This window comes from Schistocerca gregaria, chromosome 1 (assembly GCF_023897955.1).
Source record: "Schistocerca gregaria isolate iqSchGreg1 chromosome 1, iqSchGreg1.2, whole genome shotgun sequence".
NCBI classification, from domain to species: Eukaryota; Metazoa; Arthropoda; class Insecta; order Orthoptera; family Acrididae; genus Schistocerca; species Schistocerca gregaria.
The window spans coordinates 760037770-760061235 of NC_064920.1; the positions used below are offsets into that span (position 1 = coordinate 760037770).

A 23466-nucleotide genomic window follows, 5' to 3' on the forward strand; every position below is an offset into this window, starting at 1 on the left:
GGAGTGGAGAAGACTGGACCAGAGTATCAACAGAGGGTGGTGGGAAGACAAGATAATGGAGAGGTTTGTGTTCCGAGGAGATTCCACCAGGGGTAGGAAGCTGAACAAGATGATGATACTAACTTCTACCTGTGATGTTTGCCTGCTTTATTTCTTCTTGGTGTTGATGTACTGCATTGTCATCTGGCTGAAAAGTGAGGGGTGGAAGTTCAACACTGACTACTGTAAATGATGGTAGCTGACAGTTGCACAATTGTGTTTCACAGTTCTTTACTTTCACTGTCCACAACCCCCTTCCCTCAAAATTGCACAATTATATGGCCAGTTCACTATTGGTAAATGTTGATAAGTCTCGTTAATAGGTTGCAGGCAACGTCAACATACTGATACAACAGTTTCTGTTGAACATCTATGAGCAGTAAAAACCTAACCACACAGTTCACAGTTCTTGCAGAATAATACGGTACGTGTGACACTATTTTTCAAATAAATTAAATAGACATTGTCATTAATTGTTCCAAAATCTGGCCTACTTGTGTTACACTTATTCCACTGTTAAGTTTACGCATTGTTCTTAATCTAACCAATACATGTTTCACATCTGAAAATTGGCCGAGGACTGAAAGACTGACGGGACCAAAAATTGGTCATTTATATATCCTCACAATAATAGGCATTGACACTACACATTGTTCGATGTTTAAGTTACAGAAAATACAATTAAGACATAACTCATTCAATTTATTTATTTATTTATTTATTTATTTTATTATCCATCTTTAGGCATTAAAAATGCAGTTGATGTCGTCATTTGTGTACATATACAGTTTCATAACTAACAGAAATGGTGTAATATATTGTAGATCATTATTGTCTAATAAGATACAAAAATTTCTCCTTGATGCTGCACAAGGTATTTGCATTATATTTACATGTATAAGTTTAAACTAAGTGAAGCTACATTAGTACCGGTACTTAAAATCATATTTAGTGCACATTATAAGCTCTTCTATTGTATAAAAAGCTTTTTCTCTAAGGCATTTCTTTGTGACACTTTTAAACTCATTCAGTGACACATTATGTGCCTCTATTGGCAACATGTTAAATAGTTTTACTCCCATGTGTCTGTAACTATCTTGAGTTTTCTTCAGTCTAGCAACTGGGATGTCCATTTGTTGTTTTATACGTATGTCTTGGTGATGGATAGATTATTATAGTTGGTGACTGTGTTGGTTTTCTTTTGTGTGTATCAGACAACTTATTATGAAGAGGGCCACTACTGTTAGTATTTTTAGATTTTTGAAATATGGTCTACAAGACTCGTTATTTGTGACTCCATGGATGCATCTGACTGCCTTCTTTTGCCAAATGAAAACTTGTTTTGCTCCAGGAGAGTTTCCCCACAACAAAGTGGCATATGATAAATGGGTGTGGAAAAAGGCATAGTATGCATTGAGTAATAACTTACCACTAACACATGACCTTAGTTTACCTAAAAAATATGTCACATGTGCTAATGTATATAATCGGTATGATTCTTCCACGTTAATTTTGAGTCAAAATGGATCCCAAGTAGTTTAGCTGAGACACAATCAATCTTATCACTCTTAACACACAAGCTAAAGAGAATATTCACAGTTTTATCATGATTTATATGCAAGTCATTGAGTTGGAACCACTTGATGGCTGCTTTGAGATGAGTTTCAATTTCTTCGTTTAATTTTCCTAAATCTTTCCCTGCTGTAACAAAAGTTGTATCATCTGCATAGAGTGTGGATTTACATAATATGGTGCTGGGCAAGTCATTTACATATATTATAAAAAATAAAGGTCCAAACACAGAGCCTTGTGGTACACCGTGCATGATATCCAAGACATTTGACCTCGTATTGTTAAAATGCACAATTAGTTTTCTGTCGCTCAGATGGGATCTGATCAGAGATAGTTCTGAGCCTTTAATGCCATAGCAGTGCAGTTTTTCTGGTAGTATCCTTTGACTGACAGAGTCAAATGCCTTGCTGAGGTCCACAAGAGTGGCATTAACTGATAATCCTGATTCGAATGATAACAATATATATGAAACAACATCGTCAACTGCTTTTGCTGTTGACAGGCCGGACCTGAAGCCATACTGAGAGTCACTAAGAATATTATTCACAGACAGATGTTGACTGATTTCGAGCTGTATGCAATATTCCACTACTTTTGATATGATGGGTACAAGGGAGATTGGACGGTAATTATTAGGACAAGACTTGTCACCTTTCTTGTACAGTGGAGTAGCGACTGCCATTTTAAAGGATGAAAGGAAACAGCCACTGACAAACATCCGGTTCATAAGAGAACATAATAGATGTGCTATTACATCTGCTATTTTTTTATTACATAATTGGAGAGACCATAAATGTCCTCTCATTATGAGTAACTTAATTTTGCTATTGCAGTTTTAATATCTGTTATTTTTGCTTCTTTCTGTTTAAACACAGGAACCATATCCTCAAAATTTTGTAGAAATAAATTTCTATTATTTGAGATATGGTTGTTGTCACATTTATGGATATGTTCATTTGCAGCACTGTTATTCATACTGGCAGCATTAATGAAGAAGGTGTTTGAAACGTCTGGGGTGATACAAGCATCACATGAATTATTTTTGTTAACATCTTTATTTCTACCCAGATGAGTCTTGATAACAGTCAATGCTGCTTTGCATTTATTTTGGGACTTATTAATATAATAACCATTTGCCCTGCACTTGCTTAACCTAATTTCTGCATTGTATTTGTTACTCAAATTTATGTACTTTGCTTTTTCAGCTTCACTATTTTTTGATTTGTCATAGGAAATCATTAACAGAGTTATGAGTCTTTGTAGGTCAGGTGTGAATCAGTTATGCACTGATGTGAGAGCATGTTTCCTTGTAGTTCACTTACTTTTTCTAATTACTTTAGGGCAGCAAGTTTTAAATTTATCTGACAATGCACCAATGAATAATCAATATGATTACTTTCCAGCAGAATGTAATTACAATTTGTCATGTTTATTTGTGTTCTGTAGTTATCAATGTTCTCTTCATTCAAAAGCCTAATGTACGTAATTTTATTGGAGACAGATGCTTTCTCTTTTGTTATCAATTTTAACCAAATACCTTTATGGTCTGATAAATAATGATTATTGTATAACGCTAGTTCATACCGATTTGTCTCAACATTTGTGATTACATTATCAAGGCAGGCAGACTGTCTTGTTGGGTTTTCATTAATGCAGTGCAGGTAATGTGATCTTAGCATATTCAGAAGATTAAGTTGTTTAGGTGTGTTCTGCGTTATATCAATATTTATGTCACCAAAAATTAAAATCCTATATTTAGGCCACTTATCGAGGTGTTGTATCAGTTTCTGTAAGGCCTGTGCTAATACTTCGACATCATTATCAGGTGTGCGGTATACCGACACAATTATGAGTTTTAACATGGGCAGTAACATTGCTGCTGTTTCCAGTACATTTTCTATACAGTAATCTTTAACATTAAGAGTGCTGTAATCCAAGTCTATACCACTACTGACATATATAGAGGCTCCCTCACAGTTGTGTGTTGGTGTACAATAACCTGTTACTAAATCAAAGCCTGGGGGTACATATAACTACAGTTGGTCTTCACTTAACCAGTGTTCATTGATACATAATATAATATTCTAGTTCACTCTGACAAAAAACTCAGGTCATCAGTTTTGTTTCTTAATGACCTGATATTTATATGTACAAATAATAATGAGTCATCCTCACAAAGGGATAGGTCTGGATTCCTCTGTAGCAATGTATCAGTTAGTTCACTTTGCTTGTACATTATTCTGTCACTTGTTGATTGTGTACTTACATCTCTGGCTAGTTTCTTGATCGTTTTGGATCCAGATGATGACGAAAAGATTTCACTGGTGCCATCCATAAAAAATAATTGTTCCTCTGTGGAACGTCTCTCACTCTACTAGATGCACATACTGTAGCTTGTTTGTTTTCACTCATGTCTTGTGCACTTGATTTTCTCACTTTTACAGCTTGATTGCTTACACTCACTGGCTGAACACTTACATTTAAATTATCTGCTCTTTGAATGTTCTTATTCACTGACTGAAAACTTCCTTTTAACTGACCCACTTGACCTAGAGATGACAACATGGCATTTATATGTGTATATGATGTGCTGATAGCTCCTGGCTGGGAAGTGGACTGGATAATGGTTTCACCTCTGTTTATATGTGTAGCTGGTGTGCTGACAGTTTCTGGTGACTTTCTTCTCTGCTGTGAAGTGGTCTGGATAAAAGTGTCACTTCTGTTTATCATATGAACACCCTGTCCCAAAACTGATGTCATAATATGTCTGCGGTTTACTGAGGAGGTAGCTACCTTTGTCAATGTTGCCCTCCATGTGCACCTAGCAGAAGTAGCGATAGTTTTGCATACTTTCATACTTTCTGTTTACCTTTTGTGTTGAGATGCATCCCATGTTTTGTGTAGTCTTCTCTATGTAGAAGTTGGTTCAAGTCGATTACAGTGACGTTTGTACATGAAGATGCCAGGTCCATTATAATACAGTCAAGATTGTACACCATATAGTTGTTTTCTGGCTTATCAGATCTGTATGGGATTGTGCACAGTAGCAGCGTAGTATTTTTAACTGAATACATTGAAAACTTCCTTCTTTTTAACAGTTGCTTCTACCACAAAGGTTAGGCCAAGTTATTTGTTTAAATAATGAAATTAATGGATATAGTTATACAAACAATACTTTTGACAAACATGGTAATTATTTTTGAATTAATTAAGTCCTTGCTTTGCTAACATGTTTTTGAGTAGACCCAAATAAGTGCTTTAAGAATCCTTCTTCCAAATGTTTATAATTAGTACAGGATCTATAATTATTTATAAGTCAATAACAGAAAAAATTACTGATTTCACCCTATAATGATTTGCAGCAAAAGATATTAACTAGGAATGGTTAAAATAAATTAGTAAATTAATTACATACATGTAACTAAGCACAAAATTAGACCTGGTGCTATATTTCTTAAGACTGAGGCCCAACTTTCTCTTTTATGGTTATATTTTACTTCCTACTAGTGTCTATTTTCATACTATTAATGTATTTTTCATACTATTTTCCACCCTGCAAATGTCTTCTTTCATACTCATACTACTCAAACTCCTTGTAATTTGTCTTGACATCACTTCCAATATTCCGTCTGCCATAAACTTTTCCCGTTTCTGACTTTCACAACTAGTTTCTTTCTTTTTAGCCTTTTTTATTTCACCCACTTCAGTACTATGTTCGTCCATTTTGCTCACATCACTAGTGTAGAAGATGCTTTTATCATCTCATCTACAATACGACTTTTGTCCCCATCATCCGAAGTGACATTCATGTCTGATTTATAGCCACTATCATTTACTGGATCGCTCCGCACTGAGTCTTTCTGTTCATTTAAGAACTTCATCTCTACAGCTTTGCTATTAGTCACATCACTCCCTTGTTGTCCATTCTCCATCACACTGTCTTGTTCGTTAAGGCCACTCACTATGTATCAGTAAATATGAAATGGCTTCTGCTATGAATTACCTTATTTTTATTCACTTGTTTCCTGCTGCTGCTGTGGTTACTCCCACTTGTCCAAAACCCGATTGTTTATGTCAGATGGGTTGAGGCCAGCTGGCATGCTGATTGTCTGCTGCAGCTTCTCTTCATAATGGCTACCTGGATGAGCTTGATTTTCGGTTGGCTGCTGCAGCTGTCCTCCACAATGGCTACTCCAAGGAGCTTGATTCCAGATTGGCTGCTGCATCCAAATTTGTAATGGCTGCTTCCATAACCTCGGCCAACGATATTCTGTTGTTGTGCTGCATTGTTGATGCTCCCTATTGTTCTGTTGTTGTGCTGCATTGTTGATGCTCCCTATTGCATTCCTTGTTCATGCACAGACTATTAGAATACTGTAATTATTTTCACTGTCAATTAGACTGTTCACTGTTCTCAATAATACTGATGCCACATGTTCCTTAAAATTCGGTCACTGTGTTCATACTGCTCTGTTCACTGTTCAAAGTTCACAAGTCCTTGTTTATTGTGTCCAAATACAATAATCCTCACTCGAAAGGGCACCATATGTGGCGCTCGCCTGCTTTATTTCTTCATTGATGGTCCTCTGTGTCGATGAACAGCATTGTTATTCTGGCTGACTACTGTAAATAATGTAGCCAAGAGTTGCACAATTGTGTTTCACAGTTCTTTACTTTCACTGTTCACAATCTCCCAATATTGCAAAATTATATGATCTGGATCACTGTTGCTAAATGTTAATAAGCCTCAACAATAGGTTCCAGGCAACACCAGCATACTGCTACAATAGTTGCTGTTGAACATCTATGAGCAGTGTAAACCTAACCACACAGTTCACAGTTCTTGCAGAATAATATGGTAAGTGTGACACTATTTTTCAAATAAATTAAACAGACATTTTAATTAATTGTTCTAACATCCAGCCCATTTGTGTTACACTTATTCCACTGTTAAGTTGACACATTGTTCTTAATGTAACCAATACATGTTTCACGTCTGAAAATTCGCCTTGGACTGATTGACTGTGACGGGACCAAAAATTGGTCCTTTATACACCCTCGCAATGATAGGCATTGACACTACTCATTGCTTGATGTTTAAGTTACAGAAATTATAATTAAAACATAACTCATTCAATTAACTGAATACATCAAAAAATTCCTTCTTTTTAACAGTTCCTTCTACCACAAAGGTTAGGCTGAATTATTTGTTTAAATAATGAAATGAACAGATATAATTATATAAACAATACTTTTGACAAACCTGGTAATTATTTTGAAATTAATTAAGGCCTTGCTTTGTTAATATGGTTTTCAGTAGACCCAAATAAGTACTTAAAGGATCCTTATACCAAATGTTTATAATCAGCACAGATTTTTTTATTTATTTATAAGTCAACAACAGAATCTGAGTCTCGAAACAATTACTGATTTAACCCTATAATGATTTGCAGCAAAAGATAATACGTAGGAATGGTCAAAATAAATTAGTAAATTAGTTACATACACGAAACTAAGCACAAAATTAGACCTGATGCTATATTCCTTAAGACTGAGGGCCAACTTTCTCTTTTATGGAAATGTAGATTATACTCATGCATATTAATTGTAATTAGGCAAAAATGTAAATAAATAGTGCGAGGGAGGTCTTTCGACAGATGCCTTAGTGGCTGTACAACAAGGTGAAAGGCGATCAGAAGAGAGTAGAGCATATAAGGGAAAGGGCAAAGAAAGGAGGGGAGACAAGAGATGAGAAGAACAGAGGAGTGTTTAGATGTGGATAGGAATGGGGAGGGAAGATAGAAAAGAGGGGTGCAAGAGGGGGGGGGGGAGAAAGGAGGAGAGTGGGAGGGAAATAGGATAAGGAAGTTTTTGTCTGGTTCAACTTGTAGATGACATTTTCATGATCTGAACTCATGACAGGGCAACCTTTGTCATTTTCTCCATAATCTTAACACCTTCTGCCAAGTCTGTCTTACCCAGTATTTCTCAACTCAACAAGCCACCTTCCTAGATGTTGATCTCCACCTCTCCGATGCCTCCATAAATATGTCTATTTATATCAAGTGCACCAACCACCAACTGTACGTCCATCTTGGCAGCTTTCACCCATTTTATGGTAAAAAGTCTTTTCCTTGCAACCTCACCACCTATGGATGCCCTATCTGCAGTGGGAAGTAGGAGTTGTTGTAATATAATAATAACCTTACTAGAGCCTGTGTTGACAGTCAGTATCCTATCCATCTCAACCATAAACAGATCTCTTGTGCCATCTCCTCCTTTGACATGACAACAGAAATGATTTCAACAGCTGCTTCACTGCACAAGCCATTTGGATACCCTCTACTAGGACAAATTTCTCTGAACTAAGCAGATGGGAGTTCTCTCTCCAACATACACTGTGCTCTTGCAATCCCCTTGGCCTAAACCTCAGCTAACCAGTGCCTCAATGCCCTGTGTTACCTCCCCCCCCAACCTTCATGTGAACATTCTGTCTCTCTCTCTCTCTCTCTCTCTCTCTCTCTCTCTCTCTCTCTCTCTCTCTCTCCCTCCCTCCCTCGCTCCGTCCCTACCTCCTTGCCCTCTCTCACCCCTCTCTCCTTACCCTTTCTCACCCCTCCCTTTCTCCCTTTCCTCTCTGTCCTCCTTTCCTTCTTATCTTACTTCTCATCTTCACCTTCATCCACTGTCATCCTCCTCCATTTCAGCCTATGCCCTCCTCTGACTCCCTCCATTTCTCTATCTCTTATGTGCTCTACTGTCTGCCTGAAGTCCTTTTGTTTTGTTGAGCTGCTGAATCATCTGACAAAAGACTTTCCTCACATTATGCTGCTACCCTCTAGCCTCATGTGTCCTTCTCCCCCCCCCCCCCCTCCCCCAATCAGTCCCTCTGGGGGTGCGTGCATTAGGGTAACTGTATGGCTGAGTGTGTGAATATGTACTTCTACTAGAGAAAAAACAAGAGCTCAAAAACTAGTGTAAATTCTGTTTTCTGTTACATGTTTCTATGCTTCCAAGACCCCATGCTTCTACCGATGGGCGAGAACAGCCCCTAGGCCATACTGTGACGCGTCAGTCGCCAGAACCAAGTGCTGACCCGGACGGAATGTGGCAAGACAAGGCGCTGACTGCAAATGAGCTTTCAGGCGGACAAAAGCCTGCTCACACTCGTCGGATCAACAGAAAGGGACGTGTCTGCATAACAGCTGATGCAGAGGATGAGCTACCGCCACTGCGGATGGAATGAATTTGTGATAATAAGCAATCTTGCCTAGAAACGCCTGAAGCTCTTTGACAGTAGACAGCCGGGGTAGAGCATTAATGGCTGCAACGTGCTGATGTAGAGGACGCATACCCTCACGGGACAAGTGGAAACCAAGATACGCAATGGAGGGTTGGAAGAACTGTGACTTGTCCAGATTGCACCTCAACCCAGCCAAATGCAAAACTCGAAACAGTGAACGCAAATTGCGAAGGTGCTCCTCAGTGGAGGCCCCCGTGGCAACAATGTCACCCAGATAGTTTATGCAGCTGGAAATTGAAGCCGTGAATTGTTCCAAAAACCGCTGCCATTTGGCGTGCTAGCGACGCCAAATGGCAACCGCTGGTACTGATACAACCCACAAGGAGTGTTGATGACGAGAAATTCCTTGGAAGAAGCGTCCAACAGCAACTGATGATACGCCTCCGATAAGTCAAGTTTGGAAAAGACCTGGCCCCTAGTGAGCTTGGTAAATAACTCCTCAGGACGGGGAAGAGGATAAGTGTCAATAAGGCTCTGAGCGTTGACAGTGGCTTTAAAATCACCACACGAACGCAGACTCCCGTTTGGTTTAGAAACCTCCACGATTGGCGATGCCCATTCGTTGGAGGTAACAGGAAGGAGAATGAATCCCTGAAGCTGTTAACCTGTCTATCTCAGCCTTGACAGGTGCACGCAACGCCACCGGAATAGGGCATGCCCGGAAAAACTTAGGGCGAGCTGTAGGTTTAAGAGTAATGTGGGCTTCAAAATCCTTGGCACGACCCAGACCAGCAGAGAACACGGACGAAAATTCAGAACACAATCCATCCAACTGTTGGCACGGAATATCCTCAGATATGAGGTGCACGTCATCATCAATGGAGAATCAGAACAACTGGAAAGCATCATAACCGAACAGGTTTTCAGTGCCCGCATGATCCACCACATAAAACGTGATGGGCCTAACAACAGACTTGTAGGCAGTGGCAGCATCAAACTGGCCAATTATAGGAATTTTCTGTTTATTATAAGTTCTCAGATTTCACGTAACTGGAGACAAGGGAGGGGAGCCCAACTCCAAATACGTGCGAGAATTAATGAGAGTTACTGCAGAGCCAGTGTCCACTTGCATGCGAATGTCTTTATCCAGAACACGAACAGTAACAAACAACTTATTTGTCTGAGAAAGCACACAGTTAACCTCCATGTCCAATGCCTCGTCCTCGTCGACAGGAACTTTAGGGGACTAACACACAGAAGCAATGTGGCCTTTTTTCCTACATGAATTACACGTGGCCCAACATTTTGGACACACGGCCCTGTCATGCTGTACGAAACAACATGGACAAGAAGGAAGTGCGGAATGAACCTGCTTCTGTGGTTGCTGTTTTCACTGCAAGCATTGCGGCCCAATGTGACGTTGTTTATGCGAGTGAACCGCCGCCACATCTTCGTTCTCCTGTGAAACAGGCAAATTGTTCATGTCGAAAGTTGACTGTTCAGCGCCTACATCACACCACGCGTCTATTTGCGCACCAGCAGCGTGAGACACTTCAAAGGAATGAGCGATGCTTAGAACTTCTGACAACGACGGGTTTGGCAGTTGTAGGGCATGTTGCCGAACTTTTTTATCAGGATCAAGCCATAGAATAGCATCCCTAACCATTGAATCAGCATAAGACTCATGATGAGTGTCCGTGACAAACTGACATTTCCTACTCAGACCGTGTAGTTCTGCCACCCAAGCCCGGTAAGATTGATGGGGCTGTTTACAACACCGGTAGAACGCCACACGGGCAGCAACAATGTGGGTGTTTTTTCGGTAATAGTTAGACGATAAGTCACACATTTCTTGGAAGGACAGAGAGGCAGGTTCCCGCAGAGGGGCTAACTGAGATAGCAGTTGATAGATCCGTGGGAAAAGAAATAACAACTTACACATAGGAGCGTCGACAAAGCCGAAAGCCAAGAAGTGTTACCGCACACGCTTCTCATAATCCTCCCAGTCTTCAGCGGCCTCGTCGTAAGGAGGGAATGGAGGCGGAGAAGAGGAAGACAGACGACGAGCAAGCGACGTCGACAACACCTGAATAGCAGCCGTCAGCTGTGTTTGTTGTGCCTGAATAGCAGCCGTCAGCTGTGTTTGTTGTTCAATGAGTGTTTGTATAAGGTGTTCCATGTCTGCCCTGTCACGATCACACAAATCCACAACACAGTGAAAATAACCCATCCTCGTCGCCAAAAAGTGTTATAACCTTTAATCGCCAATTATTACGTGGATATTCAAACACACTCACTTAGAAACAATAGCTGGTTACATGATAACAACTCAGTATCTCTTATTCGACTGCCATGCCGTGACATGCGGCCGGTGTCATTCGTAGCTAGGTGGCACTCCCGCGCTCAGACGAGTTATGGAGAGCCTCTATCGCCGTTTGCGCGTACTGACGTGGCGGCACTGTTAAATGTCGTGGCACTGTCACAACAGTGACCTGGATAAAGATTTTACCTCTCTTCTTTCTATGGACAGGAGGTTTCACAGCTGGTTACAGGTAGCCATTTTTATGACTTGGGTTCTCTTCTGCATACACCAAGTAGAGGAATCAAAACTTCTGTGTAGTTAAATGTCCATTTTGTGCATTTGTGTAATCTTATATTTGTAAAGAATGGTTGATATCAATTACAGTGATATTGAAACATATCTGCTAGTTCCATTACAGTGCAGTTCATATTATATATGATACTGCCAATTTCTGGATTGTTATACATAATTTTGTACATAGCAGCAGAGGTCTGTAATTTCTTCGTGGAATCACTCTCTGTATACTAGTCGTAAAATCTGTTGTACTTCAGTTACTGTCATTAAAACCAGCAATAATGATCACAAAGTCATTCTGAGGAATGTATTTAGAGAATTAAACTTATTCCCTGAGAACATAAAAATTGGCATTTGATTTTACATCTGTTGATGTTATTTAAGAATGGTGCACCCCCATAGATTAGTGAACGCAGTATTATTGCACCTGTGATTGAAGTGCTTTGGTCAACTTATGAGATTTTATCATGAGGATATTCTGAACCACTTAATAGTACATGCACAAGTGTCCTGAAAGCATTCACATTGCAATGCATTTTTGTTCGTTACCACTGTATTTTATTTTACTGTAAAATCACCAAATATTTTTGTTAAAGGCCACAGAAGGCCAAGTGCAATAATATTCTGGTTGATTAGTACATGACTGTCAGAAAATAGAAATATTATATTTTTACTCCTATTCTTGATAATTCTCTTGACTGGTCATTCTGTCAACTGGAATACTATTCAAAATGGCTATGGGCAGAAATTTGTCTCTAGCTATTCTGGGTGAATGATCCTAACATTTTTTTTTAGTGGGAAACCAAACATACAATGTTCAGTGCACCATGTAAATCTTACAGTTGCCAGATAAAACTATTAGTGTTTCATGTACATACTACTTCACCTAATTGTATGTAAAAGGGTACTACCAGATGTCAATAAGCAGAAGGCACACTCAATGAATTCACTAGAAAAGTAACCTACTTCTTGAAGTTCAAATCAACTGGGTTGTTAAGCCATGTCATATTTCTTCTATGCTCTCAGCATTTTGATCCCTCTGCTGACATCATCTTCAGGATCTTGTGGAGTCCACAGTAGACTGCTCAATCTACAGTGGGCATGACAACATCCTGAAGAGGATCTCAGTAAAGGAGTCAAAATGTTAATTTATTTATTTATTTAGTGCCTGTATTATCACATTCACGATACTGGACTTGTCAAAGTACAGAACAGTATAAAATATTACATATTTACATCATGTACAAAATCTTATCATTGGTATCAACACATCTTTATACCAGAAACATTATTCTGCTTAACTAGATTATAAAATTATATACGTACATACAGATAGAATAAAAGCTAGCAAAACCCATTGGTTGATTTTATTAAAACTACTAAATACAAATAGTTTAGAATAAATGTGATGTGGCTGAACAACCTAGAAGATTTTAATTTCAGTGACAATGGCCACAATAACCTGCAGACTTACACAACCTGCGTCTTGTTAACAGTGCTTTATAAGACACTTGTCTGAGATATTTCTTTGTAAACTTTTCACTGAAACTTAACATAAAGTATGCCATACTCATTTGTATAATATATTATTTTAATAATTAATTTCATTTTTAGATATGGATAACTAGGAAGTTATCTTGTGCACATAATTATTCCTGTGTGAAAGACAGTGAGAACTTTTTTTTTTTTTTTCCTTCTTCTTCAGGGGTGTCGTATGGGTGCAGAGGCTGTTATGGCATTAATGGAAACATCAGAAGACAATGAGGGAATACTAATTTCTATAACTGGCAACCGCATTGTTCGTCTGCCTCTCATGGAGTGTGTTGAGAGAACAAGAGGAGTGGCAGCTGCTATGGGTCGAAAGGAGTGGGATGAAGCAGTCAGATTGAGAGGCAGGTAAGACAATATGTTGTTCTTCCCTCTACCACAAGCAAGGTAAAGATAATAATTTAAGAAAGAAAAGCAACTGGTCAAGTATAGGAGTATGTGTGCTTGAAAGGATAATTGAACAGTGGAAAATCTAGGATGGGATAATGGTAATATTATGGGGAGAATAGATTGCCATTCACGATATAGCAGAGATGTTGAGTCACAGATGGACACAACAACGAGACTATCAAACAGGTAAGTTTTGGGCAGAAAAGGTCTTCATCAGAATTAGACAAAACACACACACACACACACACACACACACACACACACACACAAACACACAAACACACATTCACGTAACTGCAACTCGTTCACACATGACCACTGTCCCTGGCTGCCAACTCCAGACTCTTGAATCTGAGTTGTGTTTTGCGGAAGAGAGAGAAAGAGAAAGAGAGAGAGAGAGAGAGAGAGAGAGAGAGAGAGAGAGAGAGTTTGTGTATGGGGCAGAAGCAAAGACTCGTGTGAAGTTATTCTAGGAGCACTCTCAACATACAACCTTGAGCAATTGGTTAGAAAACCAACTTGAGATGAGAACATTTTAGAGATCTTGGTGACAAACAGACCTGATATTTTGAGGAAGTTTTGTGGCTTCTATGTCAGTTGAAGTTATATACAACAAACCTGTGTAGAGTTTTCTAATGAATATCTTCATAGTCAGCTCCAAGCATTCACTGTGGAATGAGAAGAAATATGTGCCTAGCAAAAATATAGGGGAGGGAAAGGAGCCACCTTTGTTCAACCAACATATTAGGAAGTTGCTGAGAAAGCAGAGAATTTTGCACAGTCATTTTAAACATAGTCCCTGCCCCACTGACAAACAGAAATTATGCAAAATGCAAGCAGCTGTCAAAAGGTCAATGAGAGATTCTTTTAACAAATTTGAAAGCAATATTTTATCTGCAGATACTAAAAATAACCCCAAGAATTTTTTGTCGTATGTAAAATCTATGAATGTTACGAACAATTCAATACCTTCTCTTGCTGGCACCACTGGTAATGTAATGGGTGATGAAAAACAAAAGGCCGAAATTCTAATCCTAGCTTTCAAAAACTCTTTTACGGTAGAGGACTGCAGCACCGTTCCTCCTTTCAATTATCGAACAAATGCAAGGATGGCTGACATAGTGTTTAGTGCATCTGGGATTGCATAACAGTTAAGATCCTTAGATGCACATAATTACCAGCCAGTTTCACTGACATTGGCTCTGAGCACTATGGGACTTAACATCTGAGGTCATCAGCCCCGTAGAACGTATAACTATTTAAAAGTAACTAACCTAAGAACCTCACACACACCCATGCCCAAGGCAGGATTCGAACCTGCGACCGTAGCAGTCGCACGGTTCCGGACTGAAGTGCCTAGAACTGCTCGGCCAGTGCGGCTGTCTTCACTAACATTGATTTGTTGTAGAATCATGGAACATATTTTGTGTTTAGACATAATGACATTCCTAGACTCTGAGAAGCTCTGTTTTAGGAAACAGTGGTCATGCGAGACACAGCTGGCCTTCTTTGTGCGAGATATACAACAGGCTCTACATACCATCTTCCAGGTTGATGCCATATTCCTCAACTTTTGAAAGGCATTCGACTCAGTTCCGCACTGTCGCTTCCTCCAAAAAGTTTGTGCGTATGGTCTATCTGATGACATATGCAGTTGGATAGAAAGTTTTCTAAGAAATAGAGAGCAGTATGTTGTCCTGAATGGGGAGACTTCAACAGAGCAGGGCAGTGTAATAGGTCCGATGGTTTTTACAATTTACATAAACGATGTGGTTGATGGTATTGACATTGGCATTAGACTGTTTGCCGATGATGCTGTAGTCTACAGGGAAGTAGTATCACAAGAAAGTTGTGTACAAATCAGTGAGGATTTGCAGAAAATAAATGCGTGATAATGACTGGCAGTTATCTCTCAATATTAGTAAGTGTAACCTACTACATATAACAAAGCGAAAATCCCCATTAATGTATGAGTACAAACTAAATGCCCAGTCTTTGGAAGCAGTGATGCCTGCAAGTATCTGGGTGTGACTATTCGAAATGATCTCAAATGGAAGAATCAGATTATGCAAGTAATGGGTAAGGCAAACTCTAGGTTGCAGTTTATCGGTATAATCCTGAAGCGATGCAGTCCTTCAACAAAGGAAATTGCTTACTATACGTTTTTCATCCAGTCTTAGAGTATTTTTCGTCTGTATGGGATCCTTGCCAGTTGGGTCTGATTCAAGAGATTGAGAAGGTCAAAAGAAGAGCAAGATTAGTGACTGGTACAGTTAGCCATCACGAGAGCATTACAAATCTCATAGAAAATTTGAAGTGGGACACACTTGCAGATAGACGATACACTAAATGGAAGGGGCTCCACACTAAATTCCAAAATACAATCTTCACCAAGGATGTAAAGCATATATTATTACCACCAACTTTCAAATCGTGCAATGATCACCATTCAAATATAAGGGAAATTAGAGCTCGTACTGAGGCATTCAGACAGTCATTTTTCCCTTGAATGATATGCGAGTGGAACAGAGGGGGAAATATGACTTTGGCACGAATAGTGCCCTCCCTCACACACCACTTAGTGGCTAGCAGAGTATATATGTAGATATGTGTGTATGTTGTATAATTACTATGATGGCTCTTTTTTTTTTTTTTTTTTTTTGCTGAAAAGTTATTTGTTTGACAGTCTTTTTGGTGTGCCTATCTGTGACTCAGTATCTCTGCTACATGAAAGGATACTTGAAATTTAAGATAATGTGTTTTAGGTTCTCTGTGAACATATTTTAATATCAGATATGTTGAATGTTTATGGTTTAAGTAGGATTCAGTCTGCAAAATATGCTTGTAGTGAAATTAGAATATTGGAAACAATTCTTTGCACAATTTAAATTGAAAATGTGTAAATAAAAACCTCAGATTTTATGTATGTATCATATTTGAATGTTCATTACTGAGTCTGTACTTAGCAACTCATTGTACAGTCCTTTAGAAGGAAACACATTGTATACATAGCATATCAACCTTTTCTTATTTAACTTTCAACTTTTGCACTGAATAAACAGCCTCCTTATTCGTCTTGGATTCACTGTGTTACATAGCTCAGTGGGTTAGAGTCAGACTACACATTCAAACATTTGGTGTTTGGTCCCGCATTAGTACGAGGATTTTTTTATATCACTTACTACTCCATTCACTTCTGACAATGATTTGTTAATCTGAAATATGCCATGTTGCACAGCTGGCTGGAGATACCAATTCATGAACCAGAGGAAGACAGTGGTGTGTCAACTCCAATGGGTCAGTGTCATGTATAACGTTCTGCTATTCAGTTCAAACTTCAGGCTGCATTCAGCTTTACTTTAAACAAAAGTTAACATACCAAATTTGTCAGATCATGTTGTTATAGGTATTATGGGTATGAATGTGTCTTACATTTAAATATTAAGACTTTACATCATGTATGATGTCTTCCAGTAAAGATCTTCCACTGGAAATTATTGAGTATTTGTGCAATACTTTCACACTGGAATAACAAACTTTGCGATAAATATTTCCATGTTTCTTTGATTTTTTCCTATCTTTTTATATGATAACTTACTTTGTTGTAGACTATTCTTTTCTAGGCTGTGATTTGCTGGTTGGTAAAATTATGACAAATTATTATTCTTGAAGTACCTTCCTTTTAAATATATTCCTTATTTGTATACCCTTTCTTATTCTGGAAATAATTAGCCACAGGATTAAATAACAGTGTACATTTACTACATGAACTTGAGCAATGTGCTGTTTGGGGGTGGATCGATGCTGACTCTAGGAGTGGCAGTGAAAAATTTTTCCAATGATCTGAAGCTGTCATATATTACTATTTGATTGAAGTGTTGATGGAGCTTTTCATTACCAATAACCAGATTTAGAAAAATTAAAGCCAAGGTCTAAATCGAAAAATGTATGAAATTTTTGGAAATAAAATTCTTAATTTGAGAAATAAAAGCTCCTTTTTCTAGAATTTGAATAAAAAAGTGTTGAATATAATCATTAGAAATTTATTGTGCTTAAATTATAGAAGAGCAGTGATTGAAAGATTGTCTTACATGTTAATGTGACACATTACTTTTTTTATATTTGGTGAATCCCTCAGTTACATGGTACATCTTAACATTAATAGTTTTTTAAATGTGGAGCCAAACTAAGCTTGTGAGTTGCTCCATATTTATCTGCATATACAAGAGGAGGACAAAAATATGGAAACATCAAAAACACAACACATTATCATGCCTAATATGGTGTAGGAAAAATGTTGGCATTCAAAACAGCTTCCAGTTATCTCTGAATGGATAATTACAGGTCCCGTATGGCTTTCAAGAGAATTTTGACCATTCTTTATGCAAAATAGTGGCAAGTTCAGGTAATGATGATGGAGCTGGATAACAGTCATACACTCTTTCCTCTATAGTGGACCACAAAACCTGAATAATATTAACATGTGTTGACTGTAGTGGCCAGGAGTGATGTGACAATTCATCCTTCTGCTCATAGAACCAGTCCTGGACAATGCTTGCTGTGTGAATAGGGGCTCTGTCAATCTTGGAACACAGCATCACTGTTGGGCAACATACATTATGGTGTGGGATGGATCTCATCAGCCATAATTTTCACATAATCTTTGACAGTAATGGCGGACCTTGCAGAGTAACTACAGGGCCCATAATATGGCTGCTCAAATCATTTATGAATTCCCATCACATTTCTCTCTTGGGACATAAACTCATCCAGAAGTTTGAAGCAGTGTCAAACAAGACTTGTCTGACCAAATAGCGTTCTCCAATTGTTTCATAGCACAGGTTTTATGGCTTTGGCACCACGTTTTCACATTATGGGTATATACCTTATTGATCAATGGCTTTGAAACTCAGCTCAGACTGCATTTCCTTGCTTATGGAGCCCTCTTCATGCTGTATCAGTGCTGACACGATATGTGAGTGGGACATTCAGCTCTGTTGTGACTTTTGCAGCTATTGTCCTCTTATTTTCCATTGCAATTGTTTTCACTGTCCGTTGATCCTGACCACTCAGCACACACTTTCATCTACATTGTGACCTTACAGATGACATTACTCTGCTTTCGCTGTATGCAGCATAAATCTTCAAACTCTTGAAGCACCAAACACTTCAATTACCTTGGTTATGGGACCAACTACCATATGAGCACCAAAAATTTGCTCATGTTTGAATGCACTGAGCTCTGACATAATGCACTCAGAGCTACACAGAACACTGTTCTGACCATTGGTTAAACTTATAATGTATTGAGGGCATTCCACAGGTGTTATTCATGGCCAAACACTACAGCACAATACAGATATTCTAAAATATTTTGCATCCAAAACAGCTACATGTTTAGACCTCTGGATCTAATGATTGCAGTGATGAGATGCAATGGTTACAGCTCTGAAACTATAGAATATTTCCTTTATGCTCTGCTCCAGATATGTTGGAATTTAATTTCTGCATTTTCATGTCTGATAGTCAGAAATTAGATGAGAGACAACACAGCACTTGAAGCCTGCTTCAGACCATTTCACTTTCCTTGCATTGATCTACTTTAAGGAAGTGACAAATATAACACTTTATCCAGAATGAACAGTGATATTATAAACTTAACATCACTTAATGCTAAGGATAAAAAAGATGCTTTGGCAGCTGTCTTTGTGTCTCTCAATTTGACTATTGGTCTTACACTTCCACCATTGCATCTAAGTATTCAGTGAATTGATGCGCAGTGCCATGATGCTATTCCCACTGCTGTTTGCATAGAGATGTCAGAGAAGCATCTAACTTTGGCAGCAGTAGAATATGATGTTTTGGCTGTTTTCCAAAAACGTATATGTAGCTTTGATTGTGACAGTGTGATTTCTCACTTGGGGTACAGTTTATGATTTAAACATGACATCTGCACTGCATTTGGGGCCTCTAACAGGCTGTTGTGCCAGTACTGCCAGTGTTATCGTAACCGCCATCTGCTTCACATCTCCTGTGCAGCAAGCTACGTAAATTTAAGTATTAACTGTGTTTTTCTTACTTGTCACTTCATTTTACACGTGTTTTTGCTTTTAGGAAGCTTTAAATTTCCAGTAGCAGTAATAGTGTTCCACAGATTTTGTGTTTGCTTTGAATACAGTCCAGAGACAGTTAGTGATTATTTTCATTGTTTCCAACAAGGAGTGTCTAGTCACAGTTTAGTCAGGTATCAGCCGCCTTTAGTGAATTAGCAATCTAGTTAAAAGTTGACTACTTAACTCTCTACAGTAAATTGTTGATTTCTTAGGATGGATAGGATGTGTGACAGCTGTGAACGGATGCAGGAGCTGGCTACTGTTCGCGAACAGCTGAACATTTTGATGGTCAGCCATCTTCAGGCTGCTGCCTCGGAGTGTAGCAGCAGGGGGAGCTTGGTGCGTCACATGGTGCACCCCAGGTGCTACATGGTTCACCCAGGGTACCTGCTGTTAAGACATCTTCGCGGGTACCAGGTGCGGTCGGGCCACCCTCTCCCCAAGGGGAGTGCTGGGTTCCACGGCGTTCACGTCGCACGAGGTGGAGGGTCAATGTGGAGGCTGGCCGTGTGATCTCGCCCGCTCTGCTTGTGAATGGACATGTGGCCACTCATTCGGCAAGGTCTGAGCAGGCACACGGGGCGAGGGGTTTATTAGTGATTGGGGAGCTCCAATGTTAGGAGAGTGGTGGAGCCCCTTAGGGAAATTGTGGAAAGGTCGGGGAAGAAGGCCAGTGTTCACTCTGTCTGCTTGCCAGGGGTTTCTGACATGTTGAGGAGGCCCTGCTGGCGGCCATAGACAGCACTGGATGCACCCGACTGCAAATTGTTGCTCATGCCGGCACCAATGACTCCTGCCGTTTGGGTTCATAGGTCATTCTCAGTTCATATAGGCGGTTGGCAGAGTTGGTGGAGGTGCAAAACCTCTCTCGTGGGGTGGAATCTGAGCTAACTACTTGTAGTGTCATTTCCAGAACCATTCACGGTCCTCTGGTTTGGAGCTGAGTGGAAAGCTTAAACCAGAAGCTCAGACGATTCTGCAGAGATCTGGGGTGCAAATTTCTCGATCTCCGCTGTTGTGTAGAGAAATGTAGGGTTCCCCTGAATGGGTCAGGTGTGCACTAAACGCTGGAAGCGGCTACAAGGGTAGTGGAGTATGTGTGGAGTGCACATGTGGGTTTTTTACGTTAGAGAATTCCCTCCCTAGGCCCGACAAGATGCCTCCTGAGGTGCGACAAGGTAGCAGTAGGCAAAATGCAGCAGGGAATGACAATATTAATGTGGTAATAGTAAACTGCAGGAGCATCTATTGTAAGGTCCCAGAACTGCTCTCATTAATAAACAGTCACAATGCCCACATAGTACTAGGGACGGAAAGTTGGCTGAAACCAGATGTAAACAGTAATGAAATTCTAAACTCAGATTGGAATGTATACTGCAGAGACAGGCTGGACTGTGAACGGGGAGGCGTGTTTATAGCGATAAAAAGTGTAATAGTATCGAATGAAATTGACGGAGATCCGAAATGTGAAATAATTTAGGTGAAGGTCACGGTTAAAGCAGGCTCAAACATGATAGTTGGATGTCTCTATAGTCCCCATAGCTCAACAGCTGATGTGGTAGAACACCTGAAGGAAAATTTGGAAAATATTTCGAGAAGATTTCCAATCCATGTTATAGTTTTGGGTGGAGATTTTAATTTACCAGATATAGACTGGGAGACTCAAAAGTTTATAACAGGTGGCAGGCACAAAGAATCCATGGACATTTTTTAAAGTGCATTATCTGAAAACTACCTTGAGCAGTTAAACAGAGAACCGACTCATGGTGATAACATATTAGACCTTCTGGTGGCAAACAGACCCGAACTATTAGAAACAGTTAACGCAGAGCAGGGAATCAGAGATCATAAAGCATCGGTGATTTCAGCCGTAAGTAGAAATATTAAAAAAGGTAGGAAGATTTTTCTGTTTAGCAAAAGTGACAAAAAGCAGATTTCAGAGTACTTGGCAGATCAACACAAAAGTTTCATCTCAAGTACAGATAGTGCTGAGGATTAGTGAACAAAGTTCAAAACAATCATACAATCTGCATTAGATAAGTATGTGTCAAGCAAGATTGTAAGAGATGGAAAAGAGCCACCGTGGTACAACAACCGAATTAGAAAACTGCTACGGAAGCTAAGGGAACTTCACAGCAAACATAAACACAGCCAAAGCCTTGTAGACAAACAAAAATTGCACAAAGTGAAATGTAGTGTGAGGAGGGCTATGTGAGAGGTGTTCAATGAATTCAAAAGTAAAGTTCTATGTTCTGACTTGGCAGAAAATCAGAAAATCCTAAGAAATTTTGGTCTTATGTCAAAGCGGTAGGTGGATCAAAACAAAATGTCCAGATACTCTTTGACCAAAATGGTACTGAAACAGAGGATAACAGACTAAAGGCTGCAATAATAAATGTCTTTTTCCAGAGTTGTTTCACAGAGGAAGACTGCATTGTAGTTCCTTCTCTAGATTTTCTCACAGATGACAAAATAGTAGATATCAAAATAGATGACAGAGGGATAGAAAAACAATTAATATCGGTCAAAAGAGAAAAGGCCGCTGGACCTGATGTGATACCAGTTTGATTTTACACCGAGTATGCGAAGGAGCTTGCCCCCCTTCTTGCAGCGATGTACTATAGGTCTCTAGAAGAGCGTAGCATTCCAAAAGATTGGAAAAGGGCACAAGTCATTCCTGTTTTCAGGAAGGGACATTGAACAGATGTGTAGAACTATAGACCTATATCTTTAACGTCAATCAATTGTAGAATTTTGGAACACGTATTATGTTCAAGTGTAATGACTTTTATGGAGACTAGAAATCTACTCTGTAGGAATCAGCATGGGTTTTGCAAAAGACGATCGTGTGAAACCCAGCTCATGCTATTCGTCCACGAGACTCAGAGGGCCATATACATGGGTTCCCATGTAGATGCCGTGTTTCTTGACTCCGGCAAGGCATTTGACACATTTCCTCACAGTTGTTTAATGAACAAAGTAAGAGCATATGGACTATCAGACCAATTGTGTGGTTTGATTGAAGAGTTCCTAGAAACAGAACACAGCATGTCATTCTCAATGGAAAGAAGTCTTCTGTAGTAAGAGTGATTGCAGGTGCACTGCAGGGGAGTGTCGTAGGGCCATTGCTATTCACAATGTGTATAAATGACCTTGTAGATAACTTGAAAGTTCACTGAGGCTTTTTGCGGATGATGCTGTAGTATATCGAGAGGTTGTAGCAATGGAAAATTGTACTGAAATGCAGGAGGATTTGCAACCAATTGATGCATGGTGTAGGGAATGGCAATTGAATCTCAATGTAGACAAGTGTAATGTGCTGTGAATACATAGAAAGAAAGATCATTTATCATTTAGCTACAATATAGGAGGTCATCAACTGGAAGCAGTTAATTCTCTAAATTATCTGGGAGTAGGCATCAGGAGTGATATAAAATTGAATGATCATATTAAATTAATCATCAGTAAAGCAGAAGCCAGACTGAGACTCATTGGAAGAATCCTAAGGAAATGCAGTATGAAAACAAAGGAAGTAGGTTACAGTACACTTGTTTTCCCACTGCTTGAATACTGCTCATGGGTGTGGGATCCGTACCAGATTGGGTTGATAGAAGAGAGAGAGAAGATCCAACTGAGAACAGAGTGCTTCGTTACAGGATCATTTAGTAATTTCGAAAGAGTTACGGAGATGATAGATAAACTCCAGTGGAAGACTCTGCAAGAGAGACACTCAGTAGCTCTGTATGGGCTTTTGTTGAAGTTTTGAAAACATACCTTCACCGAGGAGTCAAGTAGTATATTGCTCTCTCCTACGTATACCTCGCGAAGAGACCATGAGGATAAAATCAGATAGATTAGAGCCCACACAGAGGCATATCGACAATCTTTCTTTCCATGAACAACATGAGACTGGAATAGAAGGGAGAACCGATAGAGGTACTCAAGGTACCCTCTGCCACACTCTG

General features: G+C 39.4%; 1 protein-coding gene across 1 annotated transcript in view; it reads left to right on the plus strand.

The window, feature by feature from the left end:
• Positions 1–23466, plus strand: part of LOC126267969 (ATP-dependent 6-phosphofructokinase-like) — a 368583-nt gene that overhangs the window by 174618 nt on the left and 170499 nt on the right. The window contains exon 7 of the mRNA XM_049973318.1: positions 13156–13346. Within this exon, the coding sequence (XP_049829275.1) occupies positions 13156–13346 (191 nt within the window). The remainder of the gene's footprint in view (positions 1–13155; positions 13347–23466) is intronic.